Here is an 18396-nt window from a genome sequence, read left to right as displayed (position 1 = left end):
TGAATATGAAACAATGTATTGAGTAATGTAATATAATATATGAGTGATGAAATGGAACAAATATGAAATTATACTGCATTTACCTGATTAATTTTGGAGCACGTTGTCTGTACCTTTTCTGTAGCTATTTCAGGTGTGACCTAAAACCACTGCCAATTTTGCCAACAATTAATTACCTGAAATTAATTTCAAAGACACATTACCGTAGTTCCAGACATTTTAAATAATTCAGCTACTACTGCAAAACAGATCCAGCCAGCCATCTATTTTGGCCACTTATTTTGGGTTCAGGTCACACACATGCACATAAAGCAGAGCAGCCCAGGTGTACTTTTCCCCAGCCATCCCCTGCAGCTCACTATGAAGGATGCTGGAACATTCTCTGGTTAGGATGCACAGTTATGCTCAATCTGTCTGATACCCTGGTCAAATAAGCTCAGGATGCTTTTTTTATTTTATTTATTTATTTTTTTTTTTTACTGCTTTTTTAAAACGTCCCTGGTTAAAGGATAAGTTTAGTGGGTATTGACTCTCCTTGTAACTTTTATTGCACCCAATTTTCCTTCACTTCAAAGTTCACAAAGCAACACTTTGCATTCCTGAATACTTACCTTGTATGAAAAGAGACTCTTTAACTAGTTGGCAGTGCTGTTCTCTGTGGTGTAATTGATTGTTCTGGCAAGGACCTGTTCCATTAATTAGCCAGTTGGTTAGCCTGCAGCAGAGCAGTATTGGTGTTGTGTTGGCCCATTCAAATGCTGTTTTCTGACATCTCCCTGATGAGATGCAGCCCATTTCCATTGAAACAATAACGGCAATCTGATTTGGGATAAATGATGTCTTTGTCTATTGTCTACTGGAACAACAAAAACCATTGGCACGGGAAACACTTTTCTCTCTAGAGCTCTGCCCAACCCTATTCACACATGCATGCTTACAAACCCAAGAGCACTGAGTGGGATGGGTTGATATGTGTCGTACTTCAACTGAAGAATGTATTTTTAGAAATACAAAGAAAGGAAGAATTCATAGTAAATGACAGCTTAAGAGGAGCAATACATTTTTCTCTTTTATATTGGCGTAGAAGTGATTTAGTGAGGTTTTTAAAACTCCTGAGTGATGTGCTATAAATTTCAGGGTTTTATATGGGTGTAATATCTGATAACTTATCACACACATAGCTGTCAAGTTGTTTGACAGTCAAGTCATTGCGACAGGGAAGGCTGTAACTGTATTTAATTCGACACCCGAACTCTAGACAGATCAGTTTATACACACAGCGGTGGGAATCATGGCAAATTTGGGCCGTTTTTATGGCTGTGACAGTTTATAGAAACATTTTGACTTCAGGCTTTGGCACTGTCAGAGCTCTGATAACTAGCATACCCCCTATCACACCACACACAGTCATTCTATCCTTAGCTCCCTGTCTCTTTGTTTCTCTCTATATCCTTTGGAATTCTGGTCCTGCCCATCTCTATACACTCACACAAGGTTTGCAGAGCCTCTGAGTTCTGCTCATGGAGTAAAACTACATGTTTGATACTTGTAGTGTCTTAAATATGCAGGTTAACTGGAAATTAATTCCTATCTGAGAGCAGCTGCTGTTCTGGGGGAGTTAATCTGCTTCTAATTCATTGATGTACTTAGCTGGCCCGGGTTGGGTCAGACTGGGATCTATGAAAAGGAGCGGAAAGAAGGATGGGTAATGAGCAGCAGGAATCCATTTCCTTTTGATTTTGTGGATTTAAGACACACCAACCCATTTTTACCACCCAAAGAGAAAGAGAGAAGCAGCGTGATGATATATTGATAGAGGCTGAGGAAAGCTAATATTTCAACCTATCTAAGCAGTAAAGTTTGAGTGTTTGCATGTGTAACTTTACATATATGTTCGATGGGGGAGGGTCTATTATAAAGTGGATGCTTAGTGTCAGCCTTACATTTATCACCCTCATTCATATCTGACTGGATTTAATGACACCATGATTGGTGTCTATGATGATATGTGTATGGAGATAAATGTGAGAGATAAGTTTTTATTGTACAGTGTAACCTGTGGGCCAGAACAAAATGCACAATATACAATCACACTAGTTTAATGTACATGAGCCAGAATTTGAATTGTTAGCTGAACAGTAACACAGAGCCGCTGTAAACGCATTTGTGAACATTTTAAAGCACTCTTGACAGTAAATTATGGGTGCTTTCAACTGAAACAGCCACAGCTGTGCATCTTCTGATGTACATATGAACTCACTTTAACTGTAACAGACATAATCGTGCATCATTTTTATGTCTGATTGTTTTTGAAAAGGCTTGAAAAGAGATGATGGGAAAAGTGATTGGATGATGATGAGCCCCTAATATACAATTTTACAAGCCCAAAGGAACATTAAAGGAGATTACTATGATTACAGTGAAGAGTTAAATTATTTATCTGACTGTTTTTTCTCTTCCCTTCTCTGTCTGTCTGTCTATTCGTTTTTGTGTCTCACAGTACATAAAGAAACCTCTAGTGAAGGAAAGCCAATTGGGAGACAGCCTGGAGGTAAAAGCCCACAAGAGAACCCCTCTAAGCCCCCCTCGGTGAGGGTGATAGGAGGCTCGCCATCTGCCAGCTGGGCGCGACCCTGGAGCCTCGCGCTGCTTCTTTCTGGACTTTGCTTGCAGTGGATCCTGTTCTGATGCCAGCAGCGTCTGTGAATCAAGCCTCACCCATGACCCTTTAGGAACCTACATGCACACAGACATTCATATCATTTACATATCACAAATATAATCCTTACTCCTGTCCTCAGCCTACACGGATGGACGGTAATGAAGGAACAGTACAAATGGAGAGCAGGGCAGGGCGTGGACAGCGTTCTAGGAGACTAGATGGGGGGGGCTATTGCAGGAACCTGTCGTCCTGCAGCATCACCCGTGTGGGTGTTTGCACAAGCTGATTCCATATACGCTCATCTTTAAAGATTAAGCTTGCTGATTCCACTATGCTGTTTGACATGTTTGTGTATACAAACACAAATAAAGCCATACAGCTCCTCGCTTCACTCACACAAACGCAGCCCTTGTGATTCAGAATGGGACTGTACCTTTCTGATTTTACTTAAGAACACTTACAAATATAAACAATCACTTACATGCATTTTACATACACCAGAACAGCTGTCTTCTTTTTCTGCTGCTGGTTTTTACTTATCTGCTCAAGCTCCAAACCTCATCACTGCACTGCACCATTTGCCAGCCAGCCAGAAGAATTCAGCTCGTTTGAAAACTCAACTCATTTCTTTTTGAGGATTAAGGAATGCATGATAGACTGATAGATCAGTCCCAGGTGCCTGGCCCAGAACAGCAGATTTGATATACTCTAATGACTGTGTACCTTGGCAGGGATTAGAATGTAATGCGTTCGCAGGTACGGCACAGGCACACTTGCACGGCTGAACATATTGTGCAGATAAACTAGGTGTGTATAGTATGTAATTGTACATAGGTGGAAAGGATTTGAGGGAGCGTATGAGGTTCTGATCCTGAAAAAGCTCCTATCTGATTGAGCTGATTGGGTTTTTCTTTTTATTTCTGTTAACTATGAATGGGCTATGCTTCTCTGCTCCATACTACACAGAAAACAATGCAAAAAAACAAAAAACAAAAAAAAAACAACAACTAAAGAGTTTTAATGTCTGTCAAAAATAAAGCAGGAATGTATATTATTTTCCAACTCAAGCCCATGACATAAATGGACAATATTGGACATTTGAACAAAGTCTGTACATTGTTGATTTTACTAATGTTTATTGTGCATCCAGTTTTGTGTGTTTGCTTGTTGACTTGCACATTAATGCATGTATAAACTACAAACATATCAAATTATCATGATAGAATTGGGTCCTTCTGCAGAAAGCAAAACTAACAACATATATTTTAAAACGTCTCCCATCATTTTTCACTGATGGCATGACATTGAGTTTTGCCATTCTCTTCTAAATGGCGGTTTGGAAATTGAACAAAAAATCAGTTACTTCTACAATAGCATCCTCTGTGTACTAGTTGTATTTCTTGTATAGGTGAGGATGTTATATCTACTCATACTAGCACAGATGAGTACCTGTGTGAATGGGGATGATGAATGTATGGTCAGCACTATGCAGATGCAGTACAGAAGCTGACTATGCCCTTACAGTATACAGTATCTAAGCTAAACAGGTCTATAGATTACATTCATATACGTACAATTACACTTTAAAGCCCTGCAGTTAATGGAAAGTGGAGATGACCACAGCAATGTAAGATTTTGGCAGTTTAAATGGGCCACCTTTTGTGTTCTGTAACTACATTTGTTTGTTTTCCTCCATATATGTGTTGCTCCAGACAGCGTTCAATGCACCCACTGATCTCTTACAGTCCTATACCCTCGCATGTGTATAAATGTACATATTTTACATCACTTGCCATTTGTTCTGTGTCTCATTTTGTCTCTATTTTGTATCAGTATGATACAGTGTAGTTGAGCTCTATTAAAAGTGCTCTGCTCTTTTGCTTGCCTCGGTATCCCCTCCTTAAGGAATACCAGTCACAAACAATACAGATTTTGTTAGAAACAATATTTACTGAAGGCTCTATACACCCCTGGCACTTTCACACCAGTGCTTTTAGTTGTTATTTCTGATTAGTTCTCAGGATTATGTGTGCTTGTGCAGCCCATACTTGATTGGCATTTCCTTTCACTTCCATATTGTGCCTGTTAGGGCAGAACATCTGTTTGTTCTATTGGTATGTTGCGTAATTTTCAGAATAGCTCCACCCATCTCCAACAGAATCTGGCTAATAAGTGCAAACACCTGTGTGCACAAGTAGTCTTCAATATTTCATGTTGGCACCACTCACATTTCCTCTGCCCTCAATAAGGAATATTACATAGTGATGGGGTCACATTTGCACCAGATACTTTCACAAGTTGACAGTGGTGATTTTTCAGTTGTTTATCTGATAATATTATCCTGTCTGTGCACCAAGTACAGAGGTAGAGCCAGCAGAGGGTTAACTTGCAGCCCCAAAGACTGTGATCATACTTGCTCATGGTCAGCAGTGAGGGGGATTGAGTTATGAGGGCATTGGCAGGGCAAGCTGTCTCGGTCTGACCTTCTCTATTTGCATCTAGGAAGCCTTTTGCTAAACTTACCGGTCTGTGTTTGCACCAGGAATAGAGGCAAGCGGGGTGTGAGAGTGCACAAGACATGAATAGGTTTGGCACTGGAAAGTCAGTCATGATGACAGGCACATCGACTGTAACAGTTGACTCACTCCGTTGATGTGGCTGACCTGTTGGCCAGTCCTGAAGGAGGACTTTGCCTATTCATGGAGTTCAATTTCCCTGAATTTGTACTTTCTGCTGCAAGTTTAGCATCACCGTTGGCCTCAGCTTAGAAAACACAAGGCGAGCATGTGGCGTACAAAAACTGTCTTTAGCAATGTTGTACACAGTACTGTATCCCACGCTGAGCTCAAATAATGTGAAGATATGGTTTAAATCAAGTGTATGTCAAGCGTTACTCCTTTTTTCGGAATTATTTTAGCATAGCTAACTATAGCCAGATTAGTCACATACACATGCAATGAGACTGAAGCAAAACTATTTCGAAGTAATGTTTATAATTGGTCCTCGGAGTAACACTGGTCTCTTTTCCTCCGTGCAGTTATTATAAAAGCATTCGATGGCAATGTATCAGGCGACAGTGGCCCTCCAAGTCTCACCACACCTCCCACTGTTTTAGCCATCAGCCTGGGAGCACATAACTAATAGCACTTTCCTGGCAAAAGCACACAATGTCACAATGGACGAAAAATCATCATCATCACAGACACACACCAGTGATCTCATTCACACACCCTGTCTCACAGTTGTACAGTTCCAACTGCACGCACACCGTATCTGATCCTCAGAGTCTATTTCATGCTTGTTGCTGTGAGTGTCTTGCTGGCTGCAGAGCACAGAGGAGAGTACCCAGTCTGAGGATATTGTGCTGCTTCTTTGCCTGAGGTGTAATTGGGCTGTATTGGTCTGCCTGGCAAACCCAAAGCTGTCTGTCATCCTTAAATAATTTTCCAGTGACTGATGAGGAAAGCCGTGGATGGCTTTTAAATATGGACAATAATGGGAGCAAACTCAGAAACTGAAATTGAGTTAGCCTGAAAATGACTTTGAACTCCTGCTTTTGTTCTTAAGTTAACGTTATAAAGACAATTTGATGTCTTTTAAAGGGAGCATGGATGATTCAGTGCATTATACTGTAGGTATAGACACACGTTACAAGAAACGGTGTGGTCACTGAGTGTAACTGAGAGTTCAGGGGACCTGAGGTCACAGCTGCTCAGCTGTCTGTCTGGGCTATTTTAAACAGTAGCACACATCAGCGCTTCTGTCCCACTGGCTCGGCCAAGTCCACACCTAAACATCCTCACACACTCGCACACAGGCCTTTGCTGCCTTAGTAAGGAGTAGATCTAACACAAATTCACGCAGTCAGAGATGAACCACAGTTACATCACACACTGCGAGCACAGAGTTAAAATGCATAAGTTCGTTTTCCAGCAGATGTTCCCTGAAGTCTGCCTGATTGTGCAATAGCAGGGTGACAGTGGAGTAACCCCACCCCCATCCCCAGATTGTCTTACCTTTGCACCAAGGGGATCAGAGTGACAAGCTCGAACTGGATGAAGGAAGGAGGAAAGCACTGGAAATAGCTTTTCTAAGATGGACAATTGGGTGAGGCGGAGGGGAATCGAAGGGGGACCTGTGGCTCCTGTTAACCACAGCTCTCCTTCTTGACTTTCAGCCATCAGCTGTATCCATTTCCTTCTGCTCAGAGCTCCCTCTGCTCTCACAGCAGTCTAACACATGCTGTCACTGGCAGTTGTCACTCTGTCACTTTGCTCCAACGGCCAATGAGCATTAAGCTCAGTGAGTTCTTGAGGTTGTCTAATTGAGTCCAATTAAACACATTTTCAACATGATAAAGCATAAAGAGGATCAGCATCAATGACAGAGATCAAATCTGCCACAAGGACACAAGAACTTCAGCTTTATTCCATCTATCCACTGATTGGCCTCACTTGTCAGTTGTGTTTCCCATCATGCACTGTTCTGCTGGCAGAGAACAGGAAAACAGCATTAGGGGATGCTAATCCTTTTGGCAGTTACAGTGAGGTTGTTGTCATTTTCTGTCAGGACAATTTATAGTGATTTGTTTCTAACCAAAGAAATACTATAAAGACCAGTATGATTGTACCAAGCATTCATGCATGCCAAGAATGGTAAAGGTTTAAGTTTTGGGGCAACCTGATGGCCGAGTGTTTGGTGTGCATACTGCAAGGGCCTTGGACAGTTTGCTCTGTGTTGCTCCTCTGCTCTCTATCCCACATTTCCTGTCCTTCTCTCCATTGTCCCTTTCAGAAGATAAAGGCAAAAATGCCCCAAAATATGGCTCTAAATAAAAAGAAAAGAAGCCATCCTCCACTCAATAGATTGCTCCCTCTGGCAAGTCATTCTGCATGTGTATGAACAGCATATGAACAGTCATTCAGTTGTGCAATGATTTCAGATCCCCCAACAATCCCGACTTATTCTTCCTGTTATGAAAGAAAAATAAAGGCAGACTTGAACCACCACACCACAGGCCAGAATACTGGGCAGCTGGCTTAGACCCTCCCAGCCACTCACAGAGGGGACCCACAGGTGAAGTAGTTTTCTTGACTTTGCTGCCCACGATACTGTCAAAATCCAACGAGGGAAGGTGGGTGAGGTCAGCTAGACTTCTGAGCACACATCCTGATCATCTCTCAAACTGATGAGAGAAAAGACAGAGAGGATCTTGAATGGAACAAGAGAAAAAAAAAGTTAGACATGCCGTAATTCTTCATAATTTAATATTCTTTATCCTCAATTTAAATGGGCACACAGCTTTCGCTGGTATTTCAGCAAATAGAATTTACTTTGAGAGAATAATTGTGTGAGTTGCTCATTTTACAGCCTTCCTGCTCATTATAATATACGTGGAAAAGGGTAAAAGTAAACCAGCCGCTATTACTACAGTAATTTGTCATTTGAAACCTGTGGTTAAATCCTGAAGTGTGTCTAAGCAAAGAATTTAAATTGCATCTGTACAGATTTTGCAAAATTGCAGCTTATGGGGGTTGTATATATTCCAGATATGAAGAATAATACATTTTATTTGCATAGAACCTTTCATACACAAAATGCTGCTTAAAATGTAGATACAAAACATTTTCAAAGGAATGAAACCCAATTTTTGAAAACTGCCGGAACATCCTTTCTTCTGCTGGTTAACCAAGAAAGTTTACAGGGCTGTACTCTGTCATCTGTACCAGTAATAAACTGTAGTTGTCTGCTCTGTTTGAAAGCAATTCAGCGTTCTTATATTACTTCCTGCTAAATACAGAATTCCCCTTTTACAGCTGCATCTGCTTCAGATTTTTAGCTCATTTTATGTTTTAAATTATGCATTTCATCCTGTTACATGGAAATAAAACATTGGTTGTTTGTTGAGGCGTGTTGAATTCTCATCGTGACTCTGGAAAGTAATGTTGGATAGAATAATGAGGGTAGTTTAGCAATTTTTTTTTCTTTTTTCTTCCACAACCTTTTTTCAACCAGTTTCAGACCAGTGGTTTTAGACTAAACCAATTCCACATTCACATGAACTGTGCAATTGCTGAAACAGATAAATCCGGCTATCAGCGTGTTCACTGGACCCAGTTTGATTATGCACAGTAACAATGACATGGCGAGTGTGTGCAACACATAAATCAGCTTACAGATTAGCCTCTATATTTGACCAACAAATACAAAATGTTGTGCACAACATGCACACTGCGCATATAAAGTCACACACATGTCCACAAAAGAACTAAAGTTATTTACTGGCCAGTGAGAGAACCAAGAGTGCAGGGAGGGTGTCATTAGAATGTATTGTGTCTTAATAAGGCAGTGCAGAGGGGCCTGAACATTAGTCAACATGAAGGTCTGGCTGGGAAAACAGATTAATTATGTCCCCACATGACAATGGCCAGCCAGAGAGAGAAATGTGGCCCCATCAGTATGAGCCCCCATTCCAATTAGACCAGCGGGGTTGCCGCTGGTGTTTGTGTAATGTGAGGTATGAGTGAGGAGTTAAGGAAGGGGTCGTACGTGCCTATGTGTGCGTACAGACATGTCTATCACATACGTTCAAGGCTGGCCTGCATCTCATGTTGAATTCTCTGTCGGGCTCGCTCTGTTTGGCATGCTACAGGCAGCCTCCATCCTCATGTCCTGGAGATGGATGAGCACTCGTGTGAATGTTCCATAGCTCCCTTGGGTGCCATTCCACCTCTCCAACTCTCTCTCCCTCTCCTTCTGTCTCTGTCAGGTTACAACTGAAAATTGTGTGACCATTGTATTAATTTGTCAGGATCTTTCCCCTGCATTCGTCTGCTGAATACCAAACCTCAGTGTGTTGGTAGCATGAATGTCACATTAAGGGCAGGAGTGTGTGAACCTGGATGAATGAGGGGGCTGGTTGATAGGAGCGTCATTGATTGGCTCTGATTACAGAGTCAGAGATGCCTGTTGCTGTCTGATTCTTCAAGGCGTGAGAGAGAGAAATCAATGTTTCAGAGCCACTACGGCTTCTCCCCCGTACTCATAAGATATTCTCCCTTCCTCATGCCGAATGGATTTTGGGTTGCGTTAATGACAGGAAAACCACATCACTAACTTCCCTACTGTCAGGATAACACAAGTCCCCAGCACGGTTTCTTTGTTAACTCTTTTATGAATTAGCCAATAAGCCTGTTGTTGTTGTTTTTCAGACATATGCTTGTAAGATATAAAAATACTAATATACAGTGTACGGTACATAGGCTACATTAAAATCTGAAATATGGCGCATATTTCCTAAATGCCATGATTGTCCTTTAGCAGTAAAAATGATGACTCGTACTGACAAATGAAAAAGAAATAGAATCAGGTATGCACAGAAATTCTCTGGCGACATTTTTTTGTAGATGAAAGTTAACCCCAAAGCCCAAATATAAGCTGAGGGAAAATTCTGCTGCTGCATATTAAATTGCATATGACTGAATCAAAATTGCTGTCATCTGAAAGCACAAAGCCCTGCAATTCAGTGGAAATGATTTTTAGTTGCTAGTACCAGTAGCAACAGCAGCGAGACTTCCTTACAATGAGAGCACATTCACACCAAAAGAGTAGTTTCTTAAATTTGCTGTCATGTATAAGAAAACAGAGTTGTTGAATTACTATGTGCCGCACAGAATTTTCACCATATTTTCACCTGTTCATATTCTGTGAGTCCAAATAACGTTAAAAGGAGACATTAAAGAAGGTGCACATGCAAACCTGGATAACTGCCACTCATATCTACCCATAACACGCTTGTTAATAACTAACACCGAAGACAACAAGGTAACTATTGGGCAAATTTCATGAAAATGTAATTAGTCACTCTTCAAATATAGGCAAAGTTGCTTTACTAATTACTCTACAAAAACTATTGGTTAAATAACTTCCTTGATACTCCTCACAGTTCAGTCAAAGATGCCGTTAACACATCCAAGTTACTCACATTTTACATGGCATTGATTGTGCATTTAACTAGTCTCATTTCTTCCTTTGTCAGATACCTCCTCCCACCTCCAGTCAATATACCGACCAGCAGCAGTCTCTCCACAGTGCAGTAACACCACACTCCGATCAAGGAACTCTCAGACTACTGATAAGACAGCAAAAAAGCCAGCCCCAACTGTCTAACCTAATGGAACTACTACTTGCACAGAAATTATTGAATTTCAATCTCAAATCTCCTATACATCTGAAAAAGCAATCACATTACTAAGTGAAAATGGTTCACATGCTAGATAATTTTTAAAAATGAACATGTATAGTTATACTTTGTAAAGCAATGGCTATGGACAGATTTTTTTTTTTAAACTGAGAAGAAGATATCCATCTAGAAAAATATCAATATGAATGTGCATAAGGTCTTTAAGTTCATCAATACCACAACTTTTTTTTTTTGCTAACTTTAGTCCATTGAAACTTTCTCCACACTTTCACTTCATGGCCAGCAACTCACAGACCTATAATAGTAATAATATGTGAGCGCTGACTAACTTTGTACAGCTTTCTATGTACTTCTCTGTACTTCTGTAACTAAATAATATTGAGTTGACTTATCTTGACTTTTGGCTGCAACACTGGCTGAACACTGACTCCAGGCTGTAATTTTTTCAAATAGTAAGATCGGAAAGCTTGGCAAAAATCTAAAAGGTGAATGAAATTATCAGTTGGATCTTTGTTCAGATGTTATTCTCTTTGTCCAGTGGTATTTTAAAACAAGTCCATTCAACTGAGTTTTCGTCATACAGCGCCAATCCACAACATAAGTCCTGGTCAAGGCTCATCACATAGAAATACCTGAGAGTATTATATTACAGTGAGCAACACAGCAAATCTAAATGATTCCCTTTGAACAAGCTTTTGAGAGGAGGAAGAAGAAACTCCCATTTAACAGGTGGAAACCACCAGCAGAACCAGGCTTAGGGAGGGCCACCATCTGCCTCAACCAGTTAGGGTGAGGATAAAAGGGAGAGGAAAAAGGGTAAAAATGCAAAAACTTCAGGGAGTTTTAAGAGGCCAGTAAGTGTAATTACAAGCACAAGTAACATTCATATAATAATGAGTCCTTTTCCCTGGAACGCAGTCTCTCACTATTGAGCACCTTGTAAAACATGAATGTACGCATCACTGATCACGACAATGTTACATGTTAAGCAAGCATACCCCTACATTCACAAGTGTAAATGATGCATGACTCAAGAGGAGTTTTTACATCAGCGATGGGTCAAGCAGAGCATTCTTTTCCACCTCGGGCTGCAGAAAACAAACACACACAGCATTACAGCTTCATTTGAAAACCAACCAAAGACGGACTGTTTCTCGGCCGAAAGATTTACAGGCTAGATTTGTTTTACAGTCCAGTTTACAACGCCATAAGCAGGGAGCGCTGAGTGAACAATCCATCTAAATGGCAATTCCCTATTAGCGGCTTCACTCTGATCAGAGAGGGTGAGGGAAAAGGCTTAAGACAAACCAGCCCTAAAGCTGGGCAGCTTTCAAAAGGGGGTTGTTTAAAATAGAAAAAAAATAAACACTTTCAAATGCTGGCAGTTTATATCTGTGGTAACAATTAACACTTACGCAGTCACTTACTGTATTTGTGGGTGGTGATCAAACTGAGTCAGCACTAATACTTTCCACTTTTTATGCGGTCTCTTTCATTAAAAGCAAATTGGGGGAAATGAGAGGAGGAGTGATGAGATAAAGTGCCTTCTGTACAGGGGAGGGCTGAGGAATGTCGAAGGAATGCGTGGATATTCTGAAGTCTGAAGAAAATAATGTCGGACTCCTCACGGGGGGCTGAGAACCACACAGAGATGTGGCCTCCCACTGTTTCTGAGGTCGAAGCGAAGATGCTGCCAGTCTGGACGAAGATCTGTAACAGAACCACATAAAAACCTGAAAGAGAGCTCAGGTTAGTTGACTCTGGAGCATTTTACATGCATTAAAATTTAGGGAAGATTTGCGGCCGGTTTCAAATTCTGTTATGATATCAAGGTCACTGTCACGGCCGATCCCAGGAAAATATTATCCGCCCAATGTGTTGCTTTAGTAACTTGAGCTCATGAGAATTATAAATGCAGTGATTGTATCTATATATACAAACAATTACCGGCATGAGAGTCAGTCACATGAGGTCATCTGTGTCTTTCAGCATTGTCATCTCTTCCCGGGATGTTTATGAGTTTTCACAGCAAGAGGCGGATGAGGAGAGCAGTTAATTCATCCGCTAAGACACATGACAAATGGAGGAGGTGAAATATTTATATGAGAACAGCATGCAGGTAAATGAAGAGAGTAATTGGATGAAGTTGGTGCAGGAATGAGAATAGGCCACCGCCAGATGGGTACTGTTTGTGTACGAGGGAGGCTCCATTTCAGTTTTCTTATTTGATAAATCTCTGTAAACCAGATATGTGTTTGCTTTTCTGTGTCAATGACTATGTAAGAGACAGTGTAAGAACAAATATTAAAAAACTGTGTTTAGTGGCCGTTATTCAGATGTAAGCAATGTTTCAATTGGATTTTATGCACTCCACTACATCCTGGGGTAATTTTAGAGAAAGTAGTTTGTGATGTTTTTTTAAATTTATTATATTACGTTGTATAGTGTACCTTAGACTGGGTCCATGCATGGGTAAAACTGGAATGTGCTCATATTACCGAGTAGAAAGAGTGCAAGGATGCCCACGGAGATATACAAAAGCACAGCGCAACACACCATAGGGGGCATTTCTCATCCCCGACAGTGTCTGTTTGCAAGAATTCAAAGACCCCACTGGTCATTCGGCGTTTTCCACTTAATTCTTATCATTTTCTTTCCACTCCTCTTCTTTGAAAATGTGCTCTATTTCCTGCATTTCATCCTTTCCACTCTGAATGTGCAATCCCTCTCTGCTGTACTTTCTTCCCCGCAACTCACACTTCTCCGTCATTCTCCACATGTCATCCATCATCATTTTCTCTCCCTCCTTATCTTTCCTCATAAGCTCACCTCCCTCCCTCACTTCTCTCTCAGTTTCCCCTCACTATTTCTCATTTTTCCCTCTACTGTATTATCTGTCCACCCTTTGCACTTAGAATCAACATTACTCCTTTTTCTGTTATCATCTGTCTCTGGCAGTTGAGGAGGGCCTCGTGTATGGAGATAGGCAGATGTACTGCTTATGGAAGCTGTGTTTGCACAGACAGATGCTTGCTAAGTGTGATTTAGGGACAATGGCAAAGTGACGAGCAAGAAGAGAAGTCAGGTGTTGAAACTACTCTATATTATATGCATGATTGCGTTTTAACAGGCAAAGATGAAGGTATGATCATATATTCTTGCGAAGATGAGTGTGCATACATGCAGGGGAGGGAATCTAAATGAAACGAGCAGAAGAAAAGAGACAATGAAGGCGAAAGAAGAAAGGGAAGACATAGACTCGGTGAGTAATGTGTAAGCACTCGAGCACTTTAGTGAATGTGCTGAACTCCGGCTAATGGTTGATATAAAAACCCAGAGAGGATGCCGAATCGATGCTATCTGCAAGAGCCCAGGATGAGTCTGGTTTTTAGGGAGAGGACACAATGATCTCCTTCTAAAGGCTGATTACATCTGTTGAAACATCACACTGATATTTACACAGAAACCCTGCAGAGGCCCGGCTGTTGGTCCTGTACGCCGGCCAGTCCTGTGGCTCCTTCACTACATCACTCTTTATTTGGGATGGGGAGTGTGTTTGCGTCTGCATGTGTGTGTTTTCTATCAGATCTGGCTGTACTCTGCTCTGTCAGTCTTTGATGTCTTCATAAAACTGTATTTGTGGGTGTGATGAGGGCGCTATGTACTTGTACATTTCAATGCCACATGTGAAAAGGAGAAAAAGGACAAAATCCTCTTTGAGCCATTTTTATATGGCTACATGTAAGCTGACCTTGAAGTGAAGGATGAGATTGGCTTTTTTGTGTATATGCGTGAATGAGAAATTGCATGTTGTAAAAATGGAGTAGCTCATTGGACAGAGTCAGAATATTCTAATGTCAAATTTCCATACTTGCTGGAAGTGATGTCTACACTATATGAAGAGGCATTACATCATAAAAGCCTTTACCATCTCTCTGAAGCAATACTTTAAACTGCATTCAGGAGCAAAATGCAGCCACATCTATATATGTTTTTTTTTTTTTTTCAATAACAGCTTTCCATTCCTGCAGTTTTCATTTCCACTATCTGTGTTTCAATGAAGGCATCGGAGCAACTTGTGGAAAAAGTACAGGGAGCTTTAAACTATGCAAAACTATTCCGATCACACAGGCAAAGACACAAAATTAGAAAACACTGAGTTCTTTGGTTTGACAGCAGTGGATTTGTGCAATCAGTAGTTAATCAGCGAGTGCAACATTCCAATGTGGCAATCCTGATGCACTTGTGTTGTGAATATTCTAACTGTCAGAGCAACCTTGAGGCTAAAATTACAATTTATGTCCATTTCACGATGCCTTGGCGCCAAATTTCATACTTTTAATAAAATTTTGTGCAAATACTGTAGCTATTTTCAAGATAGGTTTCCCTTCAAATTACAACTCTGTTTTTCCTTCTTTAGTAGGTAATATACCTCTCCCTCCCCTGGGGGGGCCTGGGGCCCTGCGCTGCCTGGGGGTCTGGCATGGGGGCCGGGTGGTCTCTCTGGGGGGGTGGCTCTGGCTCATCTGGGCACAGGCCTTGGTACTTGCCTGTGTGACGCCACTGGAGATCAGTTTCTGCTGGCTGGGGGCTTCTGTCCGGGCCCGGTGGTGTGGTGGGGTCTCGGTGATGCTGCGGGGTGGGCGCCCTGCATCCTGGACGTGCCGGCTCCGGGGTGGGCGTGGGGGCTCATGACCCTTGGGGTGGGTGTTTGGTGGGGGCTGGGGTTGGGGTTTGGGTGGCGGGTGGGTCCTCGTGTCCCGGGCCGCCTGGGTCGGTCTGGGTGCGCTGGGGGTGTCGGTAGCTGCTCCCTCTTGTTCTCCGGGTCCGCGTCGTTCACGGTGGCCCCGGTGGCTCTCTGGGGGCGCCGCCCTGTGGCTCCTGCCGCCCGGGGGGAGGGGTGCCCTGTTGGCTTGGCCCTGCCTTGCCATGATTGCTGTTCTGGGCTTCCGGGTCCTTCACACTTGCATGTTTGATCAGGTCTCGCCAGCTACTGCTGAGTCCCATTTCAGTGAATGATGGGACCCGCCAGAATGTGCTGAGAATCTCTCCAGACTCTCTACCCTAAACTCATTCTCTCCTTCTCTAGTATCCTCTTCCAGCCTATTCTATACTGTCAAGACAGCCACAATTATGGTGCTCAGTACCGTTTGTTTAATTATTTGTTTAATTATTTATTTATTTATTTCTCTTTTTCTTTTGTGTTGTTTTTTTGTTTTTTGTTTTAGTTTTTTTTTCTGTTTTATTGATGGGCAGTTAGTAGTTGGGAATAACACACCACCTTACAATCTTTAATTGCAATAGCTCCGCCTGTTATTTTCTATCCCTGTTCATCCTGTTCGTCCTGTTCGTCCTGTCCAGTCTTTGTTTCCCCCACACATCACTGAGGTGTAGCACTGCCCTCCCTGGCTCATAATAGGGAATTCTAATAAAGAATATCTGCTTAGCTTTCAGGGAGGGCTGGTGATGGTCACACACATGCACTAAATATTAAAATATTTGGCTGCAAGACTAAAATATGCATCAATCTCATACAATGTTGACACCTCTTTTGTGGAGTTAAACAATGAGAATGAATGCAGACAAAAAAAAAAGTAGTAGGTAATACAAAGGCAGAACAACTTGTTAAAGTCACAGAAATGAAGCCAATAATGCTTACTCTGACATTCCACTGCTGGTAGTCCCACAGGAACACAAAACTGTACAGGTGCAGATGTTTTGTAAGGCAGAGCAGGAGAGGAAGCACCTAGAACAGCTGTCGAAAATTAGCTTTTTCTACATTGGGGTCTGAATTTATGCAGATAAAGAGGGAAGCAGCCACTGCCCCGGTGCTCCCTATTGACTCGACTGGCCTTATCCTCAGTGGCTAAGTACATATTTAACCTGCTGAAGTTAATTCTGTTGTATAATTCTCAAATACTACCAAGTCTATGAAGTATTGCTATATTACAAATGAGTGTAATTAAACATAATATTACAAATTACTGCTACTCTCCGATGCCTTTTCAATGCACAATTTGTTAAAAAAATAATAAAAATTAATTCTGCTTTGAATGATTTTCATATATTTGAACAGAAAAACATGATGCTTCCTTGATTATGCCTCAGAGGCACAAATGTTCTTAGACTAGAAATGTGCGTTGACAATAAATGCATTTTACTGTCTTCTATTTTAAGGGAAAAGGTAGTAGTAACTGCTTTTCCCGTCCGTCTCCTTTTGAGCCAAGTGTGAGTGTTCTTGCTTGAAAGATGTGGTCGAGCATTTGCAGTATTTCTGTACAGATGCGATGTAATTTTCACTCGGAAGCCTCATCACGCCCTGAAAACGCTCACCACATAATTACTGCACATGTACATTAAACTGGCTGTTGCTGTATGGCCTCTCACCCCACGCTCTCCTCTTTTCCTTTGCTACCATCCCGCCTCCCCTCTTTTTCTCTCCCTGGTCGCCTGAACTTCCCCCAGCATCCTGCTCCTCATTAGAAGGCCTTTCATGGTCAGAGCCAATAAAACTTCAATGAGAGGCAGCTTGAAGAAAACATGGCTGCTCTGTGGCTTTACAGGGCCAATCAGCTCCCCAGCAGCACTGCCGACCTATGGCCACATGTGGAACACAGTCAGACACATAAACTCGCATTACACACACCGACTGCCTCTGACACGGACACACATACACACATAAAGGTCATGCATACACAAGCCCATATATAATACCGACTGACATATCATCACACAGGCGCTTTGAGCCCGCTAGATTTATTAACCTCTGGCCACATGTGTTTAACGCTGCCTGGTTTTCCCTCACAGCAAACGAGAAAAGTGAAGCAACGGTATTACACATAATTATTGGTTTGTGTCTGCTGTGTGGCACAATTACACATTTCTCAACTTTAGTAGAGCAACTGCAACCATGCCAGATTTGCCCGAGCACACGTGCACAGGCTGCAAATGAATAAGACACTTGACATTGCAGAACGAAGGTCTAATTCATGCCTACTCATTGCAGGGCTATAATAATGGGAAGTGAGTGTAGCCATTTGTCAGTAAGTGATATGTGAGATGCTGTTCTCTTTGTTTAGACTCATCCAGCGATGAGGAACAGACTAATTATAGAGTAACATTTCCTAATGTATTCATAAACAATGTCTGTCTTCATAAATAGAATGATTTGTAGGCAGGAAATGACTGTTCTTGCCATGTGGCTCTCTCCTTCTCCATGTCGCTTCTCCCTTTCTCTCTCTTTGCCTCTCACTTTTCATTGTCTATCTGTCGCGTGACGGCCGGTTATTTAAGGCTGCGCTGGAGTCTTTCCACGTGTCACTGCGATAATGTGCGGTGGCATTTTCTTCCACAAACAATCCTTAAAAAGCATCTCCCACAGGAGCGACACCACCAAACGTTGTCTGATTCAATTTCACACACTGAGATGACTAATGGGATATTATTTTAAGTGAGGGGTCTGAATGCCTCTTTATTGATATTAAACACATATCCAGAAGCCCGCAGAGTGAGCTTACAGCTGCTGATTGTT

General features: G+C 41.8%; 1 protein-coding gene across 2 annotated transcripts in view; it reads left to right on the top strand.

Moving 5' to 3' along the window:
• gpc5c (glypican 5c) overlaps positions 1-4450 on the top strand; it is a 103566-nt gene extending 99116 nt beyond the window's left edge. For both annotated transcript variants that reach the window (XM_035951141.2, XM_023276519.3), the window contains one exon: positions 2501-4450. In XM_035951141.2, the coding sequence (XP_035807034.2) occupies positions 2501-2688 (188 nt within the window). In that variant the 3' untranslated portion in view covers positions 2689-4450. The remainder of the gene's footprint in view (positions 1-2500) is intronic.
• Positions 4451-18396: the final 13946 nt, after the last annotated feature.

This window comes from Amphiprion ocellaris, chromosome 10 (genome assembly GCF_022539595.1).
Source record: "Amphiprion ocellaris isolate individual 3 ecotype Okinawa chromosome 10, ASM2253959v1, whole genome shotgun sequence".
NCBI classification, from domain to species: domain Eukaryota; kingdom Metazoa; phylum Chordata; class Actinopteri; family Pomacentridae; genus Amphiprion; species Amphiprion ocellaris.
This window is presented reverse-complemented; position numbering and strand designations above follow the sequence as displayed.